The sequence below is a fragment of the Carlito syrichta genome, unplaced genomic scaffold, assembly GCF_000164805.1.
Source record: "Carlito syrichta isolate Samal-C Ts95f unplaced genomic scaffold, Tarsius_syrichta-2.0.1 Scaffold104719, whole genome shotgun sequence".
NCBI classification, from domain to species: domain Eukaryota; kingdom Metazoa; phylum Chordata; class Mammalia; order Primates; family Tarsiidae; genus Carlito; species Carlito syrichta.
Window position 1 is genome coordinate 16621 of NW_007048815.1, and position 25414 is coordinate 42034.

The 25414-nt window shown below is 36.7% G+C and overlaps 1 protein-coding gene across 1 annotated transcript in view; it reads left to right on the forward strand.

Moving 5' to 3' along the window:
* Positions 1 to 25169, forward strand: part of LOC103268201 (transcription factor Sp4) — a gene marked incomplete at its 5' end in the record, with an annotated part of 35573 nt that extends 10404 nt beyond the window's left edge. The window contains one exon of the mRNA XM_008065748.2: positions 21743 to 25169. Within this exon, the coding sequence (XP_008063939.1) occupies positions 21743 to 21990 (248 nt within the window). The remainder of the gene's footprint in view (positions 1 to 21742) is intronic.
* Positions 25170 to 25414: the final 245 nt, after the last annotated feature.

The following is a 25414-nucleotide window of genomic DNA, read 5'->3' on the forward strand; positions in this document are numbered from 1 at the left end:
CTCACCTCAGCCTCCCAAAGGCGCGGGATTACAGGCTGAGCCACTGAGCCCGGCACTTTTAAAGATTTAACATAGTTACTTTCATTCTCAGTGTTTATTAAATTTGTTGAAAAGAATATGAAAAAATATCTTTTGAAACAACTAAGTATTGATTAAGCATTTCATATGTTAGGTTGAAAGCTGTGACCATTCATGGCAGGAATCATAAAGTGTCTGCCACTACTTTAAGTAGACACTATGGAGAACAGATAGTTATTTTTATTCACTGCCAAAAGTAGTGAAGATCTATTTGCTTTTTTTTTTGAGTCAGACTCTCACTCTGTCACCCAGGGTAGAGTGCAGTGGCACACTCATGGCCACTGCAACCTCGATCTGCTTGACTCAGGTGATCCTTCCTTCCACCTCAGCCTTCCAAGTAGCTGGAACCACAGGCGCATGCCATCACACCCAGCTAACTTTTTGATTTATTGTAGAGATGAGGTCTTGCTGAGTTGCCTAGGCTGGTCTCAAACCTATGGGCTTAGGCAGTTCTCTCGCCTCTGCCTCCCAAAGTGCTGACCCACCACACCCGGATTATTTGCTTTAAAAAGAAAATTCTACAAGCTTTTTAAAAGGATATATGCATATGGTATTTAAAAATCAAATCATAGAAGAGCTTGCTATGTTAAGGAGCTCTTTGCCCATCTCCTGTTCTGCTCTCCCGAGAAAACCGTATTTTTACTCTTTTAACTGTTTTTGCATTTTTGTTCTTCCTAGGATGACTACCATGATTCAAACTAATTTACTTGCACTGTTGTTTATTGATTTGTCAATATTAGACACTAGCTATTGATTTCTGGCATTGAGAGTTAAGGATTTACTTTATTTTGCACCTTCTGAAGACTAAGATTGTTTTTTAAAGCTGAGTGCAGGCCAGGTACTTTCCCTTGACTTACCATTTCATCCATATAGTAGTCAATACAATAGGGATATTACCGTTTGCCCTTCATGTTCCTCCCTTTTGCTTTTTAACTTCTCTCACCTAAAACTTGACAGTCCCTCTTCTCTTTCTCTTGAGGGTAAAATGCTTACCTTCTCTTGCACAAATGTCTTTTTTTTGTAGCTTTATTTATTAAAGTTAAAAATTAGTAAATAATTACATTATAATTATGTAATATGCTGTGATTACATTTCCTTTTTTGCTTGGTTTTTGTTTTTTTTTCTTGGAGTTTGTAATTGCCTTTCTTTTTGCATTGTCTAACTTTATCGCCACCTTTGTTTTTTCACCTTTGTTTTTTTAAGACTAGTGTCAACTTTATACAGTTTTTCTGTATTTTGCAGCTTTTCATCTTTCAAATTAGCATGGACAGATTCTTTAATAGTGCTGCTACACAGCTGTAATTTTGAGATTTTTCTTCACTGTTCTGTTGAGTCTCTTTCAGGTTTTGTTTGTTTGAGCCAGAGTCTCACTCTGTTGCCCAGGCTGAAGTGCAGTGACATGCTCATGGCCACCATAGTCTCTACCTGCTGGGCTCAGCCTTCCAAGTAGCTGGAACTATAGGCACCTGCTACCACACCCGGCTAATTTTTGATTTATTGTAGAATCGAGGTCTCACCAAGTTGCCCAGGCTGGTCTCGAACCCCTGGGCTCAGGTAATCCTCTTTCCTCAGCCTCCCAAAGTGCTGGGATTACAGGCTTGAGCCACTGTGCCTGGCAACAGTGGTAGATTTTTATTATAAGTTGAGGTAATGCATATGGCAAATATAACATAAAGAAGGTAGGGTAAATAAGCTTATGTTGTTGAGTAGTTCCTTTGTTTTACTGTAAAAATATAGAAGTTGATATGTATATAGAGAAAAAGTTAAATACCTATGTTGTAATCCCTATATCAACCATTAAAAAAGAGATGGGGACGGAGATACTCATATACTTTTTATTTAATAATTTAATAAATTATAATACTAAACAGTGCTCAAATATAGTCTGAATGAGCATCCCTAATTTGAAATTCAAAATGCTCCAGAATGTGAAGCTTTTTGTACACCAGTATGGCACTCAGAGGAAATGTTCAATAAAGCATTCTAGATTTCAGATTTTTGAGTTAGGGATGCTCAGTCAATATATATTCTGCAGATATTCCAAAATCTGATAAAATTCAAAGTCTGAAACACTTCTGGTCCCAAACATTTCTGATATGGGATACTTAACATGTAATCCAAAAAGAAAAAAGGAGAAAAGGGGAAACAGAAGCATGAAAAACAAATATAGAAGATAAAAAGATAATAAAGTGACAGACTTAAATCTAATCAAATCAATTTACATTAAATTTATTTACATTAAATGCAAATGGTCTGAACATACTTAAAAAGGGAGATATTGTGAGATAGTACTTTCAACAAAATATTAGCAAACTAAGTCCAGTGGTATATAAAAAGGGTAGTACATCATAACTAAGTAGGGCTCATTCCAGTAATACATAGCTGTTTGACTATTTGAAAAAAATCAGTGTAATTCATTATACTAACAACTACAAGTAATGTGATTACTTAAACACACATTTGGCAAAATTCTTCTTTCATTTTTATGCAAATTCTCAGCAAACTAACAATTCAAGGAATATTCTTAACCAGGTAAAGGGCATTTGCAAAAAATATGCAGTTAATATTATACTTAATGATGAAGGACTATTATTTCCCTGTAGAATCAGAAACAAGGCAGAGAAATCTGATTTCATTATTTTTATTAACCATAATACTGTAATTTCTACTCAGTGCAGTCAAGCAGGAAAATTTTATAAAAGATTTACAGATTCAAGTGGAAGGAATAAAATTATTTGCAGACACTGGGTTGTCTGTATAAAAAAATCTCATAGTGTCTACAACAAAGCTCCTGGAACTAGTAAGTGAACTTGGCAGTGTTGCTAGATATAAGGTGAATGTACAACAACGAGTTGTATTTCTACATACTAGCAATGAACAACTAGAGATAAGTAGTTTATAAAGACAATTCCATTTACAGTGTGATGAAAAGAGTGAAATTTTTCTGTAAGCCTAGCAAAATATGTGCAAGATATGTACGCTGAAAACTAAAACATTAATGAAAGAAATCAATGAAGACCTACATTAATGGAGAGATAGATAATGTATTCATGAATTGGATAACCCTATAATGTTTCGATGTCATTTCTTCCCAAACATGTCTGCAGATTTAACGTATTTCTTCTTAAAACTTCAGCAGCATTTTTGTATTAACAGGCTGATTCTAAAATTATATGAGAGGCAAAGCAATTCGCAAAACCAAAACCATTTGGAAAAGAAGAACAAAGTTGGCTGATTCATACAGCATGATTTCAGGTATTCCTATAAAGCTATAGTATCAACACTGTGTGGTTTTGGTATAAGTAATATACCCAAATTAATATACCAAGTATACAGGATAACCCAGAAACTGCCCCACATGCACATGGTACAAAAGCAATTCAGTGGGGAAAAGATAGTCTTTTTAGGAAATATTGTGGAAGAATTGAACAGCCATATGCAAAACAAAACAAAACAAAAAACAAAACTTTGGCCTACATACTTCAGTGTTTTTTTTTTTTTTTCTCTTTTGGAGTCTCCGTTGCCCAGGCTGGAGTGCAATGGCATAATCACAGGCACTGCTGGGCTCAGGAAATCCTTCCGCCTCAGCCCTTCAAATAGCTGGGGCTGTAGGTGGGTGCCACCATTCTTGGCTAATTTTTTTTTTTTTTTTTTTTTTTTTTTTGAGTTGGAGTCTCACCCTGTCGCCCAGACTGGAGTGCAGTGGCCATTCCCGGCCACCGCAGCCTCCACCTGCTGGGCTCCGGCGATCCTTCCGCCTCAGCCTTCCGAGTAGCCGGAATTACAGGCATGCGCTACCACGCCCGGCTGATTTTTTGATTTATTGTAGAGATGAGGTCTCGCTGCCCAGGCGGGTCTCGAACCCGCGGGCTCAGGCAATCCACTCACCTCAGCCTCCCAAAGGCGTGGGATTACAGGCTGATTTTTTGTTTATCATTGAGACCAGGTCTCGCCATGTTGTCTAGACAGCTCTCAGAGCTCCTGAGCTCAGGCAGTCCTCTCTCCTTGGCCTCCCAAAGTGCTGGTGTTATAGGCGTGTGCCACCACACCAGGCCTATACTTCATATCTTTTACAAAAACTAACTCAAAATGATTCAGGGACTTAAATCTAAAACCTCAAACTACAGTTTTTTAAATATAGGACCAAATAATTGTGCCCTTAAGATAGACTAAGAGTGGTTAAAAACAATGCCAAAAGTGTAATCCATAGAAGAATCAGTACATCAGATTTAATGAAAGCTAAAAACTTGTACTTTTTGAAAGATCCTGTTTAAGAAAATGAAAACACAAGACACAAACATCATATATCTAACAAAGTATTTTTATCCAGAAGGCAAAAAGAATTCTTAAATTCAACAACATGTAAACAGTGCAGTTTTTAAAAATAGGCAACAGGTTTGTATAGGCACTTCATCAAATAAGACATACTTGTGAGAAGTAAGTTCACAAAAGGTATTCAGGATCATCTATTATTAGGGAAATGGAAATTAAAACAACAGTGAAATATCATGGTACACCTGTTAGAATGGCTAAAATTAAAAGCAAGAACCACTTGACAATTCTAAGTACTGATGAGGATGCAAAGCACCTGGAACTCTCACTTGCTACTGGTGGGAATGCAAAATGGCACAGTGCCTTTGAATGATTTTGACATTTTCTTTTAGTGTTAAACATGCAATTACCATATGATCCAGCGATCGACTCTTGAGTATTTACTCAGAAGAAATTACTGTGTTCACACAAAAACTATGATTTATAGTAGATGTATTTATTGTTGCTCAAAGTTGGAAGCAACTCAAGTGTCTATCAGCTGGCGAATGGATAAAATACTGTGGTATATCCTTATAGAGAGGAGTACTACTTCCCAACATGAAGGAATGGATTTTTTTTTTTTTTTTGAGTCACAGTCTCACTGTGTCACCCAGGCTGGTGTGCGGTGGCGCACTCACAGCCACCACAGCCTCGACCTGCTGGGCTCAGGCAGTCCTTCCGCCTCATCCTTCTAAATAGCTGAAACTACAGGCTTGAGCCACCATGCCTGGCTAATTTTTATTTATTTATTTTTTTATTGTAGAGATGAGGTCTTGCCATGTTGCCCAGGTTGGAGCGAACCTGTGGGCTCAGGTAGTCCTCTTGCCTCCACCTCCCAAAGTGCTGGTATTACAGGTGTGAGGCACCGCACCCAGCCAGGAATGGATTATTATTAAACACAACCACACTGATGAAACTCAGATGCATTATGCTAAGTGAAAGATCTCAGAATCAGAAGTCTATATATAATTCCATTTATGTGATACTCTGGAATAATCAAAACTATGAGGACAGAAAGCAGATCTGTACTTTCTAGGGCATAAGCAAGGATGGAGAATTCAACTAAAAAAGAGTCACTACAAAGGAATTTTTTGGAAGTGATAGCAACTCTTTGATATTTTTATTTTGATGGTGGTTATGTGACTATGTATTTGTCAAAAACTCATAGCACTGAGTTGAATTTTATTGTATATAAATTAAAACATAAATTGTAAAAGTGGAAAACAAACTCGTTTTTGAGACTGCAATGCAAAAAAGGAGATATACTAATTTTATATTTTAAGAATTCAAAACAGTTTCATGCACATCCCTCAGTATCATGCAACATTTCTGTTATCTCTGTTAAGGATAATTGGGTTTAGAGCTGAAAGAACTCCTGAAATGATTTTGTGTAACCCCAGCGGTTTAATAGATGAGGAAACTGAACCCTAAGAGGTTAATTGACTGCTTTTTCAAGATCCTAACTGTAGTTCCTCTTGCTGTTTTCTAGATCATCTTTATCTTTGTCTTTCAGTAATTTGATTATAATGTGTCTCAGTGGGAATATCTGCATTAACCTGTTTGGAGTTTATTGAGCTTCTTGGATATGTAGATTTATGGTTTTCATCAAATGTGGGAAGTTTTCACCTGTTATGTTTTCAAATATTCTTTAAACACCTGGAATCAATCAAGCTGCCAGTCTGTGCTGAAGGGCTCTGTGTGCATGTTGGGGCTTGCCTTCAACACTTAGCCGCCATTGATATTCCAGTCTTAGCCTTTACTTTCTGCTTACGCAGAGCTTCAAAGTTAGGGCCCTCTCAGGCTTATTCTGAGCAGACTCACAGCCCTCAACACAAATGTGACCTTCTGGATTCCCAGGAGTATGTCAGAGCTTTTTAAAGCTCCTCTGGACATCTTACTCTTAGCTAGCTTTTCCTTGTAAGTTTTTGTTTAGTCTGTTGTTTGTTGCAACAATTGTCCATTGCCTCAGGCATCCATGACATAAAATCTTTGCTTGTAATTGTTTGGGACAAACCCCATGCTTCACCCCAGAAGAAGGCATTTCACTGTGGGCTACCTTAGTTAGGTTAAATATGACAATTTTATAACTTATATAAGTGCAGTCTTAGGGAACCTCCAGACCTATCAAGTGGTGTTCTTTGGGAATTAGGCTTTGAAAGAGCTCCAGCTGTGTTCTGCTCCCTCTGGTGGCTGCTGGATTGTTCTGAGGATCCAGCTGTTATTTTTCAAGGCTGCCACGGGGGTGGGGGGGAGGCGGTGGAAGATGGGACTCTAGTAAGGTCGAATACTGAAAGCTTGCTGTTCTTACAGAGGTTGAGCCATTTTTATTTTTTATTGAGTAAACACTTCCCAGGTTGCTGCAAGCCTTGATTAATTGCAAGAATCTGAAATGGTTGCTTTTGACAGTTCTTTCCTCATGTTTATTGTTGCTTTTTAAGGAAGAACAAATTTTTGGAGGTTCTTACTTCACTATCTTCACTGACATCATCTCTTTTCTTGTTTTTGTTTCTGCCTCCACGTCTTTCTGAAGCATTATAAGGATTAGAAAGAGGGTTGATGAGTTCTGTTTGTGACATGTTGAATGATGCTGTCTGTGACACAACTAGATGTCTAATTCATAGCTGAGTTTAGGAATCTGGTGTAGTCATCTATTTATAGATAATAGTTAAAACCATTACAGGAGATACAGTTGCCTAAATAAAGCATTTGCAGTGAAATAACCAAAGAGCTTCTATATTTGAGTTAAGATTGTTATAGGAGAAAATTAAAAATCATTCATTATGCAGATTGGTGTCCCTATAAATTCATGGTCTCAAATCCCAGCCAGCCTCAGAACTGCCTATCAGTCTTATTCTTTGTCAGTTTTCTCATTACTTTAATAATTATCTAAACCTTCTTAAGTCTTCTTATAATGCTTGCCACTCCCTTTCACCCTCCCATTACTCTGTCTTTTACTTCAGGGAAATTAAAGCCACAGGACTTCTCAAAATCTTATCCATCTCCACTTTTTAAAGTTGGCCCTCTGTAACTGCAGATGCCACATCTGCAGATTCAGCCAATTACAGATTTTTAAATATTTTTTAAAAAGCAATAAAAATAGCACAAACAGAAAAAATATGGTATAGTAACTAATTATATAGCATTTACATTGCTTTAGATATAATAGTAATCTAGAGATGACTTAATGTATAATGGGAGGATTGTGCAGGTTATATGCAAACGCTGTTCCAGTTTATATTAGGGACTTGAGCGTGAGAGGATTTTGGTATCCACGGCATCTTGGAACCGATTCCCTGAAGTCATTGAGGGATAGTTACTTACTTTTATCCACAGGTAAATGGTGCTGAGAAATTGAGGGTACTCATGAGAAGACTTCAGATATTTCAGGCTGGGTAGGCAAGATGGGGGAATCTAGGAGGGGCTGATCAGTGGAGTGGGAAGGGGGTGTTGGTGGGATCCAGGAACTACATGTCTTTCAGTTTGAATCATTTGAGTTCTTAGAACAAATCAAAAAATGATTACCTTGAAACAGTGCAGAGGTTAGGGATATTGCCCTCTCCTCCCCCAGCAGTTAAAAATATAAGAAATAAAAGTATGTTTTACCCATTATATTTGCTTAGGTTTGAAGTAGCATTTTGAAAACCAGGTTATAGGCAAATCTATGACAGCTAGATAACAGACTCTTGATGGGTACTTCAAACATATAAAGCTTAAAAGAGCTGATTTATTTCATTCAACCATTCCAATCTATGATTCCATTGGAAAATCCCTGCAAATTTTTTCCAAGGGAAATTGCTGTTAAAAATATCATGATGGTAAGCAGTCTAATGTAAATTCTAAATATGAATCTTCTACTTTAATGTATTTTTAAGATACCTTTTCTTAATAATTGTGTGATATAGGGTGATATTCTCTTAGATAATATAGACAAAAGAAGACTTTTTTTTATTACTTAGTTTAGTAAACCAAGCCAAAATTATTTGGGTTACATTCTTGAGACTTCCATAAAGTAATAAAATTTGGAATTTGTCCTTAACATGCTATGGATACTTGCAATCAAGATATTTCACAGGTTTTGAATCATATAATAGGTCAGCTATAATTTATTGGGCTTTACTTTTTTATTTAAAAACTTTATTCATAACACATTTTTAAAAATTCCCACCCTTGGAAATAGACTAAAAAATAAATTCTGCCTCCCACCTCCCTGTTTCTACTTCCTTCCATTTCCTACTAATAAAAAGGGGAAAAGAGTAAAGGAAAAGAAACCTAAAAAACAAAAAAGACCTCCAAAATATGGTAGTTCATTTCCCCAGGGGAAAGGGGAATAGACACTAGAGCCCTGGGAGCAGAATAGAGATATTCTGGCGACAGAAACCTATAGAGAAAGATACTCAAAACAGAAAAGTTCCCAGGTAATCTGGAGGGGCAGGGAGTCAGAAAAGAGGGGTGGATGGTAGACTAGCAGGACAGTAGCAGATGGGGGTGGGACTGGGCAAGATGGGGAGAATATGAGGGGAAGGTCAGAAGAGGAACAGCTTGGTGTCCTTCCAGAGCCCTGGGTAAATAAACCCTCCTCCCACCTGCCCTTGAGCAGCCTCCCTGAGGGTGAAGTAGGGCAAGGAGACACAGGGAGCAGCTTGTACATTTGGGACATGTCCATGGCGGCTCCCCAGAGGGAATGAGCAACCACCTTCCCTACTCCCTAGGCCTTCCCCTACCTGCTCCCTAGAGCAGGTCTCCCTCAGCAGCCAGTTAGGGGTTCTCCCCCCTTCTACAGTAGAACTATTTACCTATCTATCTATCATTTCCATCTATCTATCTATCTTTTTTTTTTCTATTTTTTTTTCTACCAAGGTCTTTTTTTTTCTTCCCCCTTTTCTTTCCTCTCTTCTCCAAATAAACAAATAGTAGGAGAAATACCATGGTGTCACTCTAGCCAGTTCCCTGTAGACGCAACCCTGGAGCCTGCTGTTAAAACAACTGTGGAATTGAGAGAACTGTAATTGGTGATTCAGGCATGTGTGTGGGCTTGTGGGAAGCCCCGTTCTGTTGTGCTGATGTCTGGCCTGTTGGCTTGTTTTGGGATCACACTGATTTGACTTGGTCTAAGTAGGGACTCTTTGAGAACTCTGTATATGCAAACTCTTTGGGGGTGGCCACTGAATTCATCACAGAGGATGGTAGCATGGTATTATGTTTGACTGAATTACAGCCATGAAGGTGAGCTTCCAGCTTTTCTGCTGTTCCGCTGTGGTCCACATTGCCAACATAGTGTACTGAGCATCGGCCCCACTTTTTCCTCAGGAACCCTGATCCCTGGGCCAGCATTACCTAGGTGGACTCATACTTACACTCATCTGCTTCTCTATCTCATGCCATTGCTCTTTTAGCTTCTCAGCTTCTCCCTTCATCTCCCTGACTTGGGCTTTGATCACTCCTAGCTCCTACAATGAATGGATAAGGTATAGGTATGGCCAAGAGCTTAAGAGGAATAAACACAGGGGCTGTGCTCCACTTTCAGCTGACACGGCTTCAGCCATTCTGGGCCATTACCCCACCCCATGTGAGGGTCACGAGGAAACAAAGACAAACTGCCTTCTCTACAGTTATATTAGACACCCATAACTCTTGGATCACCCTGACTGGGCCTCTCATGGTGACTGCAGACCCCTTCATGGCCCAGCACTGCTCAGCCATGCTATTTCCCTAGATTTTATTTACTTATTTTTTTTTTGTTATAGTGTATTTGCACTCGGACAACTAGATATGCATGTTGAAACAGTAAATGTGATATTTTATTCCCTTACAAGTTTCATTGCACCTTATTGTGTAAAACTGAGAACTAAGATAATATGAAACAACCCAAACCTCTCATTATGTTTTGAATGTTATGATATTGGAATAAAAAGTATTTAAATGCATCATAGAAATTTTATTCTGAAAATTCAAATTCAATATTGTCAAATTAACTAAAAATGTGCTATTAAAATCTCAATTTTATACAAAATAAAAACTTTTTAAAAGTATTGCCTTCTGATAAATATTTACAGTAATATAAAATAAAACAAGTAATTCATCTTATTTCTTGCAGAAAATCAGAGTATTCAATTCAAATTTGAACTGCTTTTACGCTATCGGAAAATATAGTAGTTTTATTCATAAATATGCTATGATCAATTAAAAAACTAAAAACTAGCAATGAAAATATAAAGACAAATCAGTAGCATATTTGAAGCATTTCACGGGAAATAGTTATTAGAAGATAATGATTTCTTGTTGTAAATAATTTAAATGCCTGAAGAAAAAGTACATGTGATGTTGGGGTAGTTAAAATATAATTAAAATTTGTATTATAAATGCTAGTTTAGGAAAGAATTGATTTTTTTTTTTTCCCCTGTGAGATACCTTTTTTTTTTTTTTAATTTTTAAAGATGTGGGATACAATTCAGAGTTAGGTATACAAATGTTCATCATGCAGGTACCCTTGTTGATGAGGTGTGCTACCCCCTCCCCTGGCAGTTTCCCACTACTGCTAACCTCTCCTCTACCCAGCAGTTTCCCACTACTGCCAATCCCTTTCTTATGGTATTATGATATTTGTTCAAGGTCTGCTTATGAGTGAGAACATGTGTTACTCAGTTCTTTGTTTCTGTGATAAATCACTCAGTATTAGAGTTTCAAGTCCATCCAAGTTGCTGTGAAGTTCATAATTTGGTCCTTCTTTATGGCTGCATAGTATTACATTGTGTATATATACCACCATTTAAAAAAAAAAATCTACTCTTTTAATGGGCAGCACGGTTGGTTCCATGTTTTTGCTATTGTGAATAATGTTGCAATAAACATGCACGTGCAAGTATCTTTTTCATAGAGTGATTTGAGTTTCTCCAGGTATATTCACAGTAAGGGAATTGCAGGGTCATATGGGAGGTCAGTTATTAGATATTTTAGGCATCTGCCAAACTTTTCTACAGAGGTTGTACTAGTTTACACTCCCAGCAGCAGTGTAGTTCCCTTTTCCTCGCATCCTCTTCAGCATCTGGTATTTTTTGAGTTATTGATGATGGCCATCCTGACTGGAGTTAGGGGGAATCTCAGTTTGGTTTTAATTTGCATTTTTTTGATGATTAGTGAGGCTGAGTATCTTTTCCTCTACCTGCTGGCTGCTCATATGTCTTCTTTTGAGAAGTGCGTATTCATATCTTTTGCCCAGTTTGTAATGGGACTGTTTGTTTTTTTCTTTTCAGCACATTTGAATTCCTTGTAGATCCTGGATGTTAGACCTTTGTCAGATACACAGTTGGCAAATATTTTTTCCTAGTCTGTGGGCTGTCTCCCTGCTCTCTTGATGGTTGATGATTTCTTTAGCTTTATAGAAGCTTATCAGTTTGATAAGGTCCCACTTGTCTATCTTATCTCTTATGGCATGGGCACTTGGGGTTTTGATTAGGAGTTGGTTGCCAGTTCCAATTTCCATAAGGGTGTCCCCTGCATTTTCTAAGGTTCTTATAGTTTGAGGTTTTACGTTTAGGTCTTTGATCCATTTAGAGTTGACTATTGTGTATGATGATAGATAGGGGTCTTGTTTTAATTTTCTTCATGTAGTCAACCAGTTTTCCCAACACCATTTGCTAAATAGGCTCTCCTCTCCCCAGTAATAGATGGTGGAGGGTTTGTCAAAGATGGTTAGTTGAGAAATTGCAGTTTTGCTTCTGGAGTCTCTATTCTTTTCTATTAGTCTATATGCCTGTCCATGTACCAATACCAGGCTATTTTGATTATTGTAGCTTTATAATAAAGCTTAAAGTCTGGGAGTGTGATACCTCTCACTTTGTTTTTTTTGACTGAGGATTGTTATGGCTATTTGTGGTTGTTCATATTTCCATATGAATTTCTGTATTATCATTTCCAAGTCTGAGAAGAATGCTGCTGGTAATTTGCTGTGTATTGCCTTGAATCTGTAGATTGCCTTGGGTATGGTGGACAGCTTAACAATGTTGATTCTTCCAGTCCATGAGCGTGGAATATTTTTCCATTTGTTTGTGTCATCTTTGATTTCTTTGAGCAGTGTATTGTAGTTTTCGTTATAAAGGTCTTTGACTTCTCTGGTTAGAAAGATGCCTTCAAGGTATTTCATTTTCTTGTGGCTATTGTGAATGGGATTGTGCTTTTATTTGGGTTTCTGTTTGTTTATTGTTGGTGTATAGGAATGTGACTGTCTTTTGCACATTTATTTTATACCCTAAGACTTTGCCAAAGTCCTTTATCAGTGCAAGGAGGTTTTTGACAGATTCTCTTGAGTTTTTGAGGTAGAATCATGTTGTCTGTAAAGGCAGATAACTTAACTTCCTCTTTTCCTATTTGGATACCCCTGATTTCCTTCCATTGTGTGATTTTTCTAGTTAGGACTTCCAATACTATGTTGAACAGGAGGGGTAAGAGTGAGCATCCTTGTCCTGTTCCATTTTTCAAGGGAAATGATTCTAATTTCTGTCTGTTTAGCAGTATGTTGGCTGTGGGTTTCTCGTAGATGGCTCTTACTATTTTGAGGTATGTTCCAGCTAAGCCGAGATATTTGAGGGTTTTTATCAAGGAGGGATGCTGGATTTTATCAAAAGCTTTTTCCATGTCTAATAATATAATCATGTGGTTTTTGTTTTTACATCTGTTGATGTGTTTAATTACATTTATAGTCTTGCAGTTGTTGAACTAGCCCTGCATCCCAGGAATGAAGTGTACTTGGGCATGGTGGATGATTTTTGATATGTGTTGTTGGATCAGGTTTGCTAGAATCTTGTTGACATTTTTAGTATCTATGTTCATCAAGGATATTGGCCTGTAGTTCCCTTTCTTTGTTAGATCTTTACCTGGTTTGGGTATTAATGTGATCTTAGCTTCTTAAAATGATTTGGGGACAGTTCCATCTTTCTCAATTGCCTGGAATACTTTCATACTTCTTGTATGTTTTGTAGAATTCTGCTGGAAAGCCATCTGGTCCAGGACTTTTTTGTGTGTGTGGGTGGTTTTCTTATGAGATAGTTGATTTCCTGGATTGTTATTGGTCTATTTAGGGTCTTGATTTCTTCTTGTTTCAACTTGGGGAGGTTGTATTATGTCAGAAAGCCTTCCGTTTCATTTAGGTTTTCAAGTTTGTTTCCATACAAGTGTGCATAGAAATCCCTGATCATCTTTTGTATTTCTCTGGGGTCAGTTGTGACATGATCTTTTGCATTTCTGATTGTGTTTATTTGGGCTCTTTGTCTCTTTTTCATGGTCAGTCTAGCTAGGTAGAGGTCCATCAATCTTGTTTATCCTTTCGAAGAGCCAGCTTTTTGTTTTGTTGATTTTTATGTTGTATTTTTGTCTTCTGTGTCCCGAATTTGGCTTTTATTAACTTCTTCTGCTGAAGTTAGGGTTTTGGTGGTCTTGCTTTTCCAGCTTCCTTAGGTGATTTGTTAAGCTGTTAACTTGTGATTTTTCCATTTTCTTCATATGTGTTTGTAGACATATGAATTCCCTCTTATTACTGCTTTCATGGCATCCCAGAGATTTTGGTAAGATGTTTCTTCATTTTCAGTTGTTTCCAGTGAATTTTTTTTTTTTTGAGTTGGAGTCTCACTCTGTTGCCCAGACTGGAGTGTAGTGGCACGCTCCCAGCCACTGCAGCCTTGACCTGCTGGGCTCTGGCGATCCTTCCTCCTCAGCCTTCCAAGTAGCTGGAACTACAGGCACACGCTACCATGCCCAGCTAATTTTTTTGATTTATTGTGGAGATAAGGTCTCGCCAAGTTGCCCAGGCGGATCATGAACCCGCGGGCTCAGGCAATTCACTCACCTCAGCCTACCAAAGCGTGGGATTACAGGCTCAGCCTGTAATCCGGGGATATTTTCATTTCTTTTTTGATTCTTGTTGACTCAGGAGTTGTTCGGCATCATGCTGTTTAGTGTGCATGTCTTTTTGGGTTTTGGAGGAATTTGTTGGGGTTGATATTTATTTTTACTCTACTGTGGTCTGAAAAGGTACATGGTAGTATTTCAATCTTATGAAGTTTTTTATGCTTGAATTATGACTGAGGATATGGTCAATCTTAGAGTACGTTCCATGTGTTGATGAGTAGAATGTATATTCCATGGTTGTTGGGTGGAGTGTTCTGTAGGTATCAATTAAAACCATTTGGTCAAGTGTCACATCAACAAGGATCTCCTTGTTGATTTTTTGTTTTGATGATCTGTCTAGGGTTGTGAGTGGGGTATTTAAGTCCCCAGTTATGATAGTGTTAGAGTCAATATCTTTTTTTAGTTTACCTAGAAGATGCTTTATTAAAGTTGGTGGCCCTGTGTTGGGTGCATATATGTTTATTATGCATATTTCTTGTTGATGGATTGAACCGTTTATCATTATGTAGTGACCTTCCATATCTTTTAAAATTTTTGATAGCCTAAAGGGTATTTTGTCTGATATTAAGATCACAATTCCTGCTTTCTTTTGTGTTCCATTTACCTGAAAATTTGTTTTCCATCCTGTTACTTTGAGTTTGTGAATGTCCTTTCTTGTGAGATGAGTCTCTTGGAGGCAGCATATTGTTGCATCATGATATTTTATCCAATTTGCCATTCTGTGCCTTTTCAGTGGTGCATTTAGTCCATTCACAATTCAGGCTAATTATTGAGATGTGAGAGTTTATCCCTGTCATGAAGTTCTTATAGAGTTTGTTGTTGCTGTTTGCTTGTTTATTTGATTGCTATCTTCCTTTTGATTTTTGAGTTGATTTATGTGTGTATTCAATCTTTTTCCTGCATTCTTGGGAAAGGTGTTATCATTCCTCTTTCCCTTTCTTCTGTGTTTAATACTTTAAGTGTTTCTTGTAGAGCTGATCTGGAGGCAGCATAAACTCTTAGGGATTGAATGTGTGGGAAGGATTTTTATTCTCCATTGCTGATGAAACTTAACTTAGCTAGGTAGGTGATTCTTGGTTGAAATTGTTTATCTTTGAGAACTTTGAAGATTGAACACCAAGTTCTGCTAGCCTGAAGTGATTCTGTAGATAAGTCTGCTGCTATTCTAATTGGTCTTCTACAGTAGGTAGTCTGACCTTTCTGTCTTGCTGCCTTTAGGATTTTTTCTTTTACCTACTTTGTGTAAGCAAATTACTGTATGTCTAGGAGTTGGTCTTCTCATTTGTTGTCTTTCAGGAGTTCCCTGAATCTCTTGTGTTTGAATGGTCATATCTCTGATGAGATGGGGGCAGTTTTCTTGGATAATTTCATGGAATGTTTGTTCCAGGGTGTTCTCTGTCTCTCTATTTGCCTTAGGGATTCCAATTAATCTTAGGTTTGGCCTCTTTATATAATTACTCATCTCTTGGAAGCTTTGTTCTGTCTTTTTAAGCTTCTTTTCTTTGTTTTTAACAGTTTGCATTAGTTCTATATTTTGGTTCTCAAGCTCTGAGATTCTTTTTTCTGCTTGGTTAATTCTGCTTTCCATGCTGATCAGTTTGTTGTTTATTTCGTTCACTGTATTCTTTATTGTTGTTATCTCAGTTATCAACTCCTTCATTCTTTCCTCCTGTCTCTCCTCACTTCTGTTTATTGTCTCTATTGATGTCTTGATATCTGAGTTTGTGGTTTGAGACCAATCATTCTGGGGGCTCTTCATTGTTTTGAGTTCCAAAGTCTGTATTCTCAGTTGTCCTCCCAGGAGTCTGTATGAGACCCATATTCTTCCTTTGGTTTTTCTTCATTTGTTTTTTTCTTCCTTTTTTTAAAATCAATTCTTTAATCCTGTTGTTCAGTGATGAGGGGATAGCTTTTTCTTCTGTATGCTCAATCTCCTATTCTTCCTTATATAGATCCTCTGCCCTTTGTTCAATTTTGAAGCTAGACTGGGGATAGAGAGCTGTGCTTTTTGCAGTTTTGAGATTTAATTAAAGGGGAAGCTGTGATTCAGAAACTATCTGTAGATTCCAGTATCTGCTGATAGGTGTGTTGTTCCTCCCAGAACCCACTTCCCACTGCCTTGTAATCTGTCCATGCAGTGGGTGTGTATGTTTGCTCCCTGAAAGCAAAACGAGATGAGAATAAGGAAAAGAATAGAAAAAGGAAAGAGGAAGACAAAAGGAAGTTGGAGAGAGAAGAGAGAAAACAGGCATACCAACTAACGAATAAGCAGAGAAACAAGCAAAGACAGAAAAAACAAAAAACACAGAAACATACAGTCACACAAACAAACAAACAAAAACCCCTGTTGATATACTTGCCCTCAAAAATAGCCATATAGAAACAAAATCTAAAAAAAAAATAACAGAAACTAAGCAAGTATGAAAATGTAAGCAAAAACAAAGAGAGAACAAAAGCAAACAAACAAAACTTGCTCTGTGGCTATTTTTGTAACTCCACGTCCCTTTCGGCTGCCATGTAAAGGAGTAGCTCCAATCTCCAGCCCATCCCTTCCACTTTCAGCGCAGGCTGATAGGGTTGCTCTCACCATAGGTCAGGTGTCCCACGTGTGGGGTGGACACCTACTGCACTACTGTGGGGAGAGGATGGATCAGATCCAGACTCACCCATCTCATCTGCTGCTGCTGTCAGGTTTCCTACTCAGATCTGACGTGTCTGTGCCTGTTCCAGCATAGGGGAGGGGTGTCTGTCTCTCTGAGTCAGATGGGGGGGGGTTAAATTTTTTTAAAGATATCTTATATGAGGGCCCCATCCCAATAAAACCTGGAATTTATTCATTAAAAAATTGTGATTCTTAACATGTTTAAACTTCAGTAATCGTCAGAATACTTTCCATTTGTTGCAGTAGTACCCCTATAGAGATGCTTTTTCCACTGCTCAAAACAGCTTTTTAAACTGGTCGATTTTGATGCCTTTTTAGTGCCTCTCCATTTGTTGTTTCACCTCTTCCACACCAGCAAAACATTTTCCTTTAAGGACTTTATTCATCTGGGGAAACAAACAAAAGTCACTTGGGTGAGAGCTGGTGAATAGGGAGAGTGGGGCTCCAGGGTCATGCCGGTTTTGGTCAAATACTGCCAAACAAACTGCCAGCGTGGTGTGGGCAGGTGCACTCCTAAATCACCCATCATGAATTGGGCAAATGTGTTGAAAGACTCTCCCTCCCAAAAATTCACTGAAGCTGAATGCAACCTTTCACAACAATGCTAGCTGGTACACTGTTGCTGATGGGTTCCCAGAACACTTAACCTAGCGGGAGAAATCTGTGTTACAAGGGACCTGTCCGTAAAAAATAATCCTTGTATAACTAGGTTACTTTTCTATTGCTATCACAACACATTACCACAAATTTAGCAGCTTAAAATAACACACGTGTATTATTTCATTGTTTCTTTAGTAAGAAATTTGATTTGTCTTGGCTGGGTGCTCTGTTCAGTGTCACACATAACAAAAATTAAGGTGTCAACAGGACTGCGTTACTTACTAAAGGTTTTCTAATTGCTGGAATTTTTGTGTTTATGTGTCAGGACCTCACTCTGTTACCCAGGCTGGAGTACGGTGGCATGATCACAGCTTACCAGTCTTGACCTTCTGGGCTCAGGCAGTCCTTCTATCTTAGCTTCCTGAGTAGTTGAGACTACAGACATGTAGAAATGAGGTTTTGCTATGTTGCCTAGGCTAGTCTTGAACTCCTGGGCTCAAGCAGTCCTCCTGCCTCAGCCTCACAAAGAGTTGGGATTACAGGCATGGGCCACCATGCCAGCAATACTCATTCAGGTTATCAGCTAAATTTAATTACTTGCTGTTTTAGCAACTAGGTCCCTGTTACCTTGCTTGCTGTCCCCTGGGGCCAGTGTTTACTCTTGGAGGCAGCCCACTTTCCTTTCCATGTTTTCTCTTCGCCCCTTTGGCAACAGCAGGTCAAGTTTTTCTCTCATCTAATCTCTAATTGCAGCTGAAGAAAGCTTCCTGCTTTTAAGAGTTCATGTGATTTAATCAGGTGCCCCAGGATAATTCAGAATAATCCCTTTATATTAAGATCCAAACCTTAGTCACATTTGCAAAGTCCCCTTTACCATGTTATATAATATATTACAAGTTCCAGGGATTAAAGTATGGATGTCTTTGTAGAGCCATTGTTTCTACCACAGTGAATAATGTCAACTTTTTAAATAATTGGTGGCATTAACTATTAACAGTATTAATATACTGTGAATAAAATAATTTAAATGTCATATATAGCTAGTATAAGCACTCTTTACTTCCTTGAGGTAAAGTATAATGATAATGTCTGCTAAGGGTCGGACATACAGAAATTATCTGACATGGCAAAAACTTCCTTTCTTATAGTAAAGGCTAATAAACTGGACTGAATTATTCACCTAATGAAAGTGTAATTGTTCAACATAATTTTTTTATTTGAGATTTTAGTCAGTGTCTGTTGTTTGAAATTAATTAGATACCCTTACCAGGTATGAACAGATGGGCTAGAAAGTCCACACATGTTAAACGATGTCACTGTCATTTCCCATTTACTTAACAGTTTACTACTGAGTAGCTAGGGACTTGAATTTCTTTATTTATTACTTGGTACTGATAACTCCACATGGTTGCAGATAACTATCTTAAAAGAATGGAAGCTCAGAGACTCTTACTTGATTGTTTTCATGTCGCCAGTGCCTAGTACATGGCAGATGTTCTGCAAATATTTTTTTAAAAAAATTACTGAGTCCGCAAACATCACAACTAACAAGTATATTTGTTAAACAGCTATTGTGTACAGGTTGATTGCAGCTGTGCACTTACAGAGTGACCCAATGTGTTTAGGCTGTCACCACCTGAAAATTCACAGCCATTGCTGTTATAAAATAATGGCAGTCTCTAGCTGCACTCTGGGATGTAGCATTAACTAGAAATCAAGTGCCTTGGATCCTGCTCGGACATTCAGTTGGATAAGTATGATTCCCAAGCAAATTAATTTCTGAGCTTCAACTTACTCATTTATAAAATGGAGATATGAAATCTTTGGGATTTCTTCCAGCTTTAAGTATATAAACTGAGAATTTTTCTTTTGAAATAAGATGGGAAATTTGAAAGAGTAAATGAGTTCAGGATTGATCCTCAACTGTAATTAATTCTTTTCAGTCTTACCTAAGTGTCAGTATTCATAAAATTCAAGTCCCTTTCTCTTAGCTGTACTTATTTTGAATGTATTTGAAATTCATTTTTACAGAATTTATTCATCCTTTATTTTCTTAAGACTGTGAAAGACAAAAGTTCTATAAGAATGTTGCAAATGGGTCAGGTACAGTTGCTCACTCCTGTAATCTCAGCACTTTGGGAGGCTGAGTCAGGAGGATTGCTTGAGCCCAAAAGTTTGAGACCAGTCTGGGCAACATAGTGAGACCTTATCTCTACAAAAAATTGTTTAAAAAATTAGTTGGGTGTGGTGACACACACCTGTAGTCCCAGCTATTTGGAAGGTTGAGACAGAAGGGCAGCCTGAGCCCAGGAATTTGAGGTTGTGGTGAGCTGTTACCGTGCCCCTCTATGCACTGCAACCTGGGCCATAGAGACCACAACTCAAAAAAAAAAAAAAAAAAAAATACTACAAGTAGAGTTTTTTAAAAAGTATGCCACTACTTAATTTCACCCTTGGATAGAACAGTTCCAATTTCTTCCTGTTGAAACCCAACTGGACCCTGGAGTAAGATGAGGTCAGAGGCCAAAAACATGCTCACAAAATTTGGCGAACTTGAGGTCCCTGCCTGGCCTGGAGGTGGGGCCTTATGCACAATGCACACTCATTTGCTTGAATTTGTCTTCCCCCCGTGTATGTACACGGATGCCATGATTGACCATTCTTATAATGACAAACCTGCCAAGGACATGTTACATCTTTCCTGTCACTCATTTTACTTAAAATATGCTTTATTTTTTGGTTAGTCATTCCTAGATTCTTTATATACATATATAGATATGTATTTGCATCATGTGTTGACTTATGTAATTAATGGAGCAAATGATATTGCTTATTGATCATGAATCTAGCAACTTGAGAAATCCACTAGTTCTGATTGTTGATTTCTTGGATTTTCTATGTAATTGGTAATGATAATCTATTTCAATATTTTTCTTATCTTCCAATAATTGTGCCTCATTTCATTTTACTTTTTGCCTTGGTCTGAATTTTCAATATTATATTGAATAGTGGTAGTGATAGGTGTGCGTGCGTGTGTGTGTGTGTGTGTGTGTGTGTGTGTGTGTGTGTATAAGCATTCTTATCTTGTTACTGATATTTAAGATCATAGTTCTAAAGTTTCTTAATTAATTATGATATTTGTAGTGCTATCAATGATATTTAGCAGATAAAAGGAATTAATTTTTATTCCTGGTTTGCCAGGAGCTCTTGTAAAAATGTGTTGAATTTTTAATTGCATGTTTTTTATGCTTCTGTTGAATTGATAATATTTTTTTCTAAAGTATTTGTTAATTGTTTATTAAGAGAAACTACTTCTCATCCCACAAAGCATGTTTCATAGTTCAGGAAACTATGAGTGACAAACTTCTTTGTAATTCAACTCAAAGAAATTTTTTATATTCCAAAATCACTTTGCACTCAGAAAGTTGCCCCATCTCCTCAGAATCCTTCATGGAATTCTGATTTCTGTAGAAATCTGCATATGCCTTCTTTCTTAGTTCACCCACAGTAAACTTACAGAAAGTTGCAACCCCCAGGGATACAATGAATGCTCCAACAATATGAAATCACAGAGGCTTGGCCAGAAGGCCCCACATCTGAGGTTTTGTCAGAGTACTGGAAGTCATGGTAGTTACTGTTCTTAACAGTATGTCAGCCTCAACATCAGTGTCATTCCTGAATGATGGAGAAATGGAGGGCACCTAAAAACTCTTAAACTTGAAATACAATCTATGTCTGCCTCCCATTCTTGCCTTGTGAAGAACTAAGTATACTATTAAATTATTAATTTCATTTATTTGAAATAGTTCTAAGATATTTCATACCCTTAGGGATTAAAACTAAAACCCAGGTAGCAGTTTTAAAGAAGAGTGGACATGAGCCTTGACCATTATATATTTGTTATGCCTGAAAAAGATTTTCAAAATCACCTTGTTTTGCAGAGGGAGAAACTGAGTGACAGAGTGGCTATTTTATTTCCTCCAGCTTTTATATTCAGTTCATAGCAGAACCAGAACTTCAGGTCTTTTATTCCCAATCACTTGGTCTTTCTCCTGTACTACATTGCTATTTGCATTTAAAATGAAACAGATAAACTATTTTTAAAAAGTATAGTAGGACCACAAGGGAAATTATTACAAAGTATAATTTAAGGAAAATGTGTATAATTTCATTTACTATTTTTCTGTATAGGTGAAAAGAGGTTTGAATGCCCAGAATGTTCTAAAAGATTTATGCGGAGTGATCATCTCTCCAAACATGTCAAAACGCACCAGAATAAGAAAGGTGGTGGGACAGCTCTTGCCATTGTTACCTCGGGAGAACTGGACTCATCTGTTACAGAGGTGCTTGGCTCCCCAAGAATTGTCACAGTTGCAGCCATTTCTCAAGATTCGAATCCAGCAACTCCTAATGTTTCAACCAACATGGAAGAATTCTGAAGAGTTATTTATAACAGAGACCTCCAGTGCTGCACTTAACGTTTACACACCTTTGAAATCTGGAAATGGGCTGGTCAAGTGGATTACGGAGTAGGAAATCATGTTTTCATTCTTGGCTTCTTAAAGTATTCCAGGGTTTGGGGTCAACACATGAAGTGTTGAATTTTAAAAAATACAAAAAACAAACTGATGTGCTGGAAACAGATAGAAAAGTATTTCCTCCATACTATAAGTTGTAGTTATTTGGAAATATATCGCATAACCTTTACACAGAATCTTCCTATCTCTTAACATCATGTGTTAACATGTTTAAAAAGACAGACCTCAGTAGTTTGCAGGCTGGACCTTAAATTGGACTTATTTTCTTTGAACGTACTTTGTTATAAATTCAGTCCATAATAATTTACATGTATTTCTTTTTCTCTAGCACAGAAAACAGGTAGTTAACTGATGATAGGGGCAATACTGTATTTCCTTAGCTTGATTTTTGGAAACGCAATCGAAAATAGTTTTGGCCGTCTTTTCTAAATGTTAGAAATTCTTCAACAGTTGAATTAGGTAAGTTCCAAAACAACAATCTGAGATGCATCTCAGATCTTTATTACCACTACATTATAGTAGTGTGTATGCAGACAATCAGTGAAGTCCAGTTACTTTCTCCATTTGGAGACACAAGAGGAACTTAGAGCTAAATAAATCTTAGATTAAATTTTAGACCGAAACCTTAGGAAAATGCTGGGAGAAAAAATGGTTAAGACAAAATTCATAATAGCTTCAGAAAAATAAAATGAGGCTACTTAACTTGCAACGTTTTAAAGTTAGGATTGATTATATTCCTAACCATAGATTGAACCACAAAATTTCATTTTAAATGTTTATATTGGAAATATTTGCATAGAGTGTAAATTGTTCTGTAGTTTCATATTCTGTAAATATGAGTTATGTTGACAGTGTGCAGAATTCTTTATGCTTTGACTTGGTAGCCAAAGAAAGAATTATCATACTTTTTTTCAAGGCCAGCAGAAAATTGTCTTTTTTAACTACATTATAATTCTTGTCTTTCTCTACTAAAAATTGGCCAGTCCCACTTATTCCTAGTGCTGTGTTAGAAGGTTAATTAGGAATAACACAGTAATATCTTTATGTTATGACGATAAGTTAATTTTCCCTAAAAATTAGCCTAACAAGTATATAATAGATATATTATGAAGCAAAACTTATTTTTGAAAAAATCAGAATAATTTTCAGTCAAATAAGTGACTAAAGAAAAATATATTTCATTGTTTATGCAAGGGTCTTATAGAAAAGGGTCTTATTAGGAAAGATGGCCAAAAGTTTCATGTGAAAAAAAATTGGATTATACCAGTAACTTAAACATCAATAAGACATTTTATGTTTTAAAAAATTATTTACACAGAATCAACCATATGGAAACTAAAGTTTTGTTCAGCTCAGTTTATTAACATCATTGATTTGGGGACAGATTGACTATAGGTACGTGTTTTCTTGTGCATTCTGTATTATTTCAGGAAAAGTACTCATGCGAATTCTCTTCCAAAATTGTGATGTTTCTTGTATTTTTGCTGAAGGAGAAATACTGTAATGATCACTGTTTACACTATGTACACTTTAGGCCAGCCCTTTGTAGCGTTATATAAAACTGAAGGTCTTTTGTGCTTTCAGTTTGTATAAAAAAGCTTTGAGATTAAAGGAAAAAAATTTTTACACTGTGGTTATAAATTTCAAGTTTCTTAAAGCTTTTGTAGACTTGTAACAGAGTCTTTAAATTTTAGTTGGATTTTGTAAATTGTTTTGTATATTTTATTTAATGTACTCCTAACAACTGATGTATCTGGCTTTAAAACATCAGAATCAGTTTTGTTGTTTTGTTTGGTACAGAAGAGCATTTGGTAGTGCTAATTTTAATTTTATTATATAGGAGCTGAAACATCAAATATATATTTTATCTATCATTATGCTACACAATCAGTGCTATAAATTTTTTTATGCAAAGAAACTTTCTTAATGTTTGAATCATGTTTCCTCAGAGTGATACTTTTCGTTGTTGATACTAAGTATGAGCACTCTGCATCACTATTCCATGAACCAGTTTTAATGCAAACCTATGTGTGTTCATTAGAAGTGGAAGTTATTTTTTAATCAACAATGAGGCCTATTATAAATTTATCAAACTGAATCTGGATAGCTTTATAGCATATGAAATATATTAATTTGTGTTAGCAGGTGCACATTTCACCACTGAAATTAGAAATATTTTGGCAGTCTGTTCTGCATACCATTCTGAGTCCACTTTTCTGTCTTCTAAGAATCGTAAATTTCAGTGTCCTTTATTTGACTCAGTGGGATATAGCTGTTATAAGTAATAGGGCACAGATGTGCAGTAGGGTCTTGTTTAATGGCATTTCACTGTCCATTCCCTTTGCCACCGTTATAAAACTTTTCTTTGTTGTAATTATCAGTGCAAAGCTATGTATTTATCATGGTAAAACTCCAGTGTTAGAATAGTTTTTTCTTACAGTATACTTTCTTTGGTTAGGTTTGTGTATGTGTTGCTGATTACATTAGAACTTGATGTTAAGTCATTATTTATCACACTGTCATGAGAGCAGTAATAAAAGTGTGTAATCTAGGAGAAAAAGTTAATTTGTCAAACTTAGATAAGCATGATGTTTAGGTCCTATTTTTCAATTTTATAACTGTTTTATTGCAACAATATTTGTATTTAAGTCTCCATTTTAATGCCTTGTGGTGTTTTTTTATGCATGTCACTAAGTTGTCATCCCACATAAATTGATGTGCAGCATAGGGTATTAAATCTACATAATGATTTTAAAACAGAAATAGTTGATGGTAAAATGTAAATGTTTTGCAAAAATTCCTTATAAAAAGTTTTGTAGTAACATTTCACTTGTAAATTTTTTTTGTAAAAAAAAAAAAAAGAAAGAAAGAAAATGGAAAAAAAAAAGATGAATTCAGAAAAAAACCTGTTTCCCATATCCTAGAATTTAGACAATTATTCTGCCAGCAAAGCCTCTGGGGCTGTAATTGACATTTTTACAGTGCTGATTTGTATAAAATTTGTTTTTTGTGGATTTGGAAATAAAATCATGTACAAGTTGTTGCCTGCAATAACAATTGCAAGTAACCTATTAAAAATTCCCTTGAGTTTAACATGTTTCATTTAATTATGTATACTATAAAGCAGCAATAAATTGTTTGAACTATCAACCTTCTTATCAGGATGAACACCAGAAAGTTAAATGCCTCTCACTAGAGAACGTATTGGCAACCCTTCATAATTCCTGCTGTTAAGATCTGGTCACCATTCCTCTAAGCATACCGCCAAAGAACACCAATTCAAATTGCATGTTAATTTGTAGCCATAGCTCTAGACATTTATGGA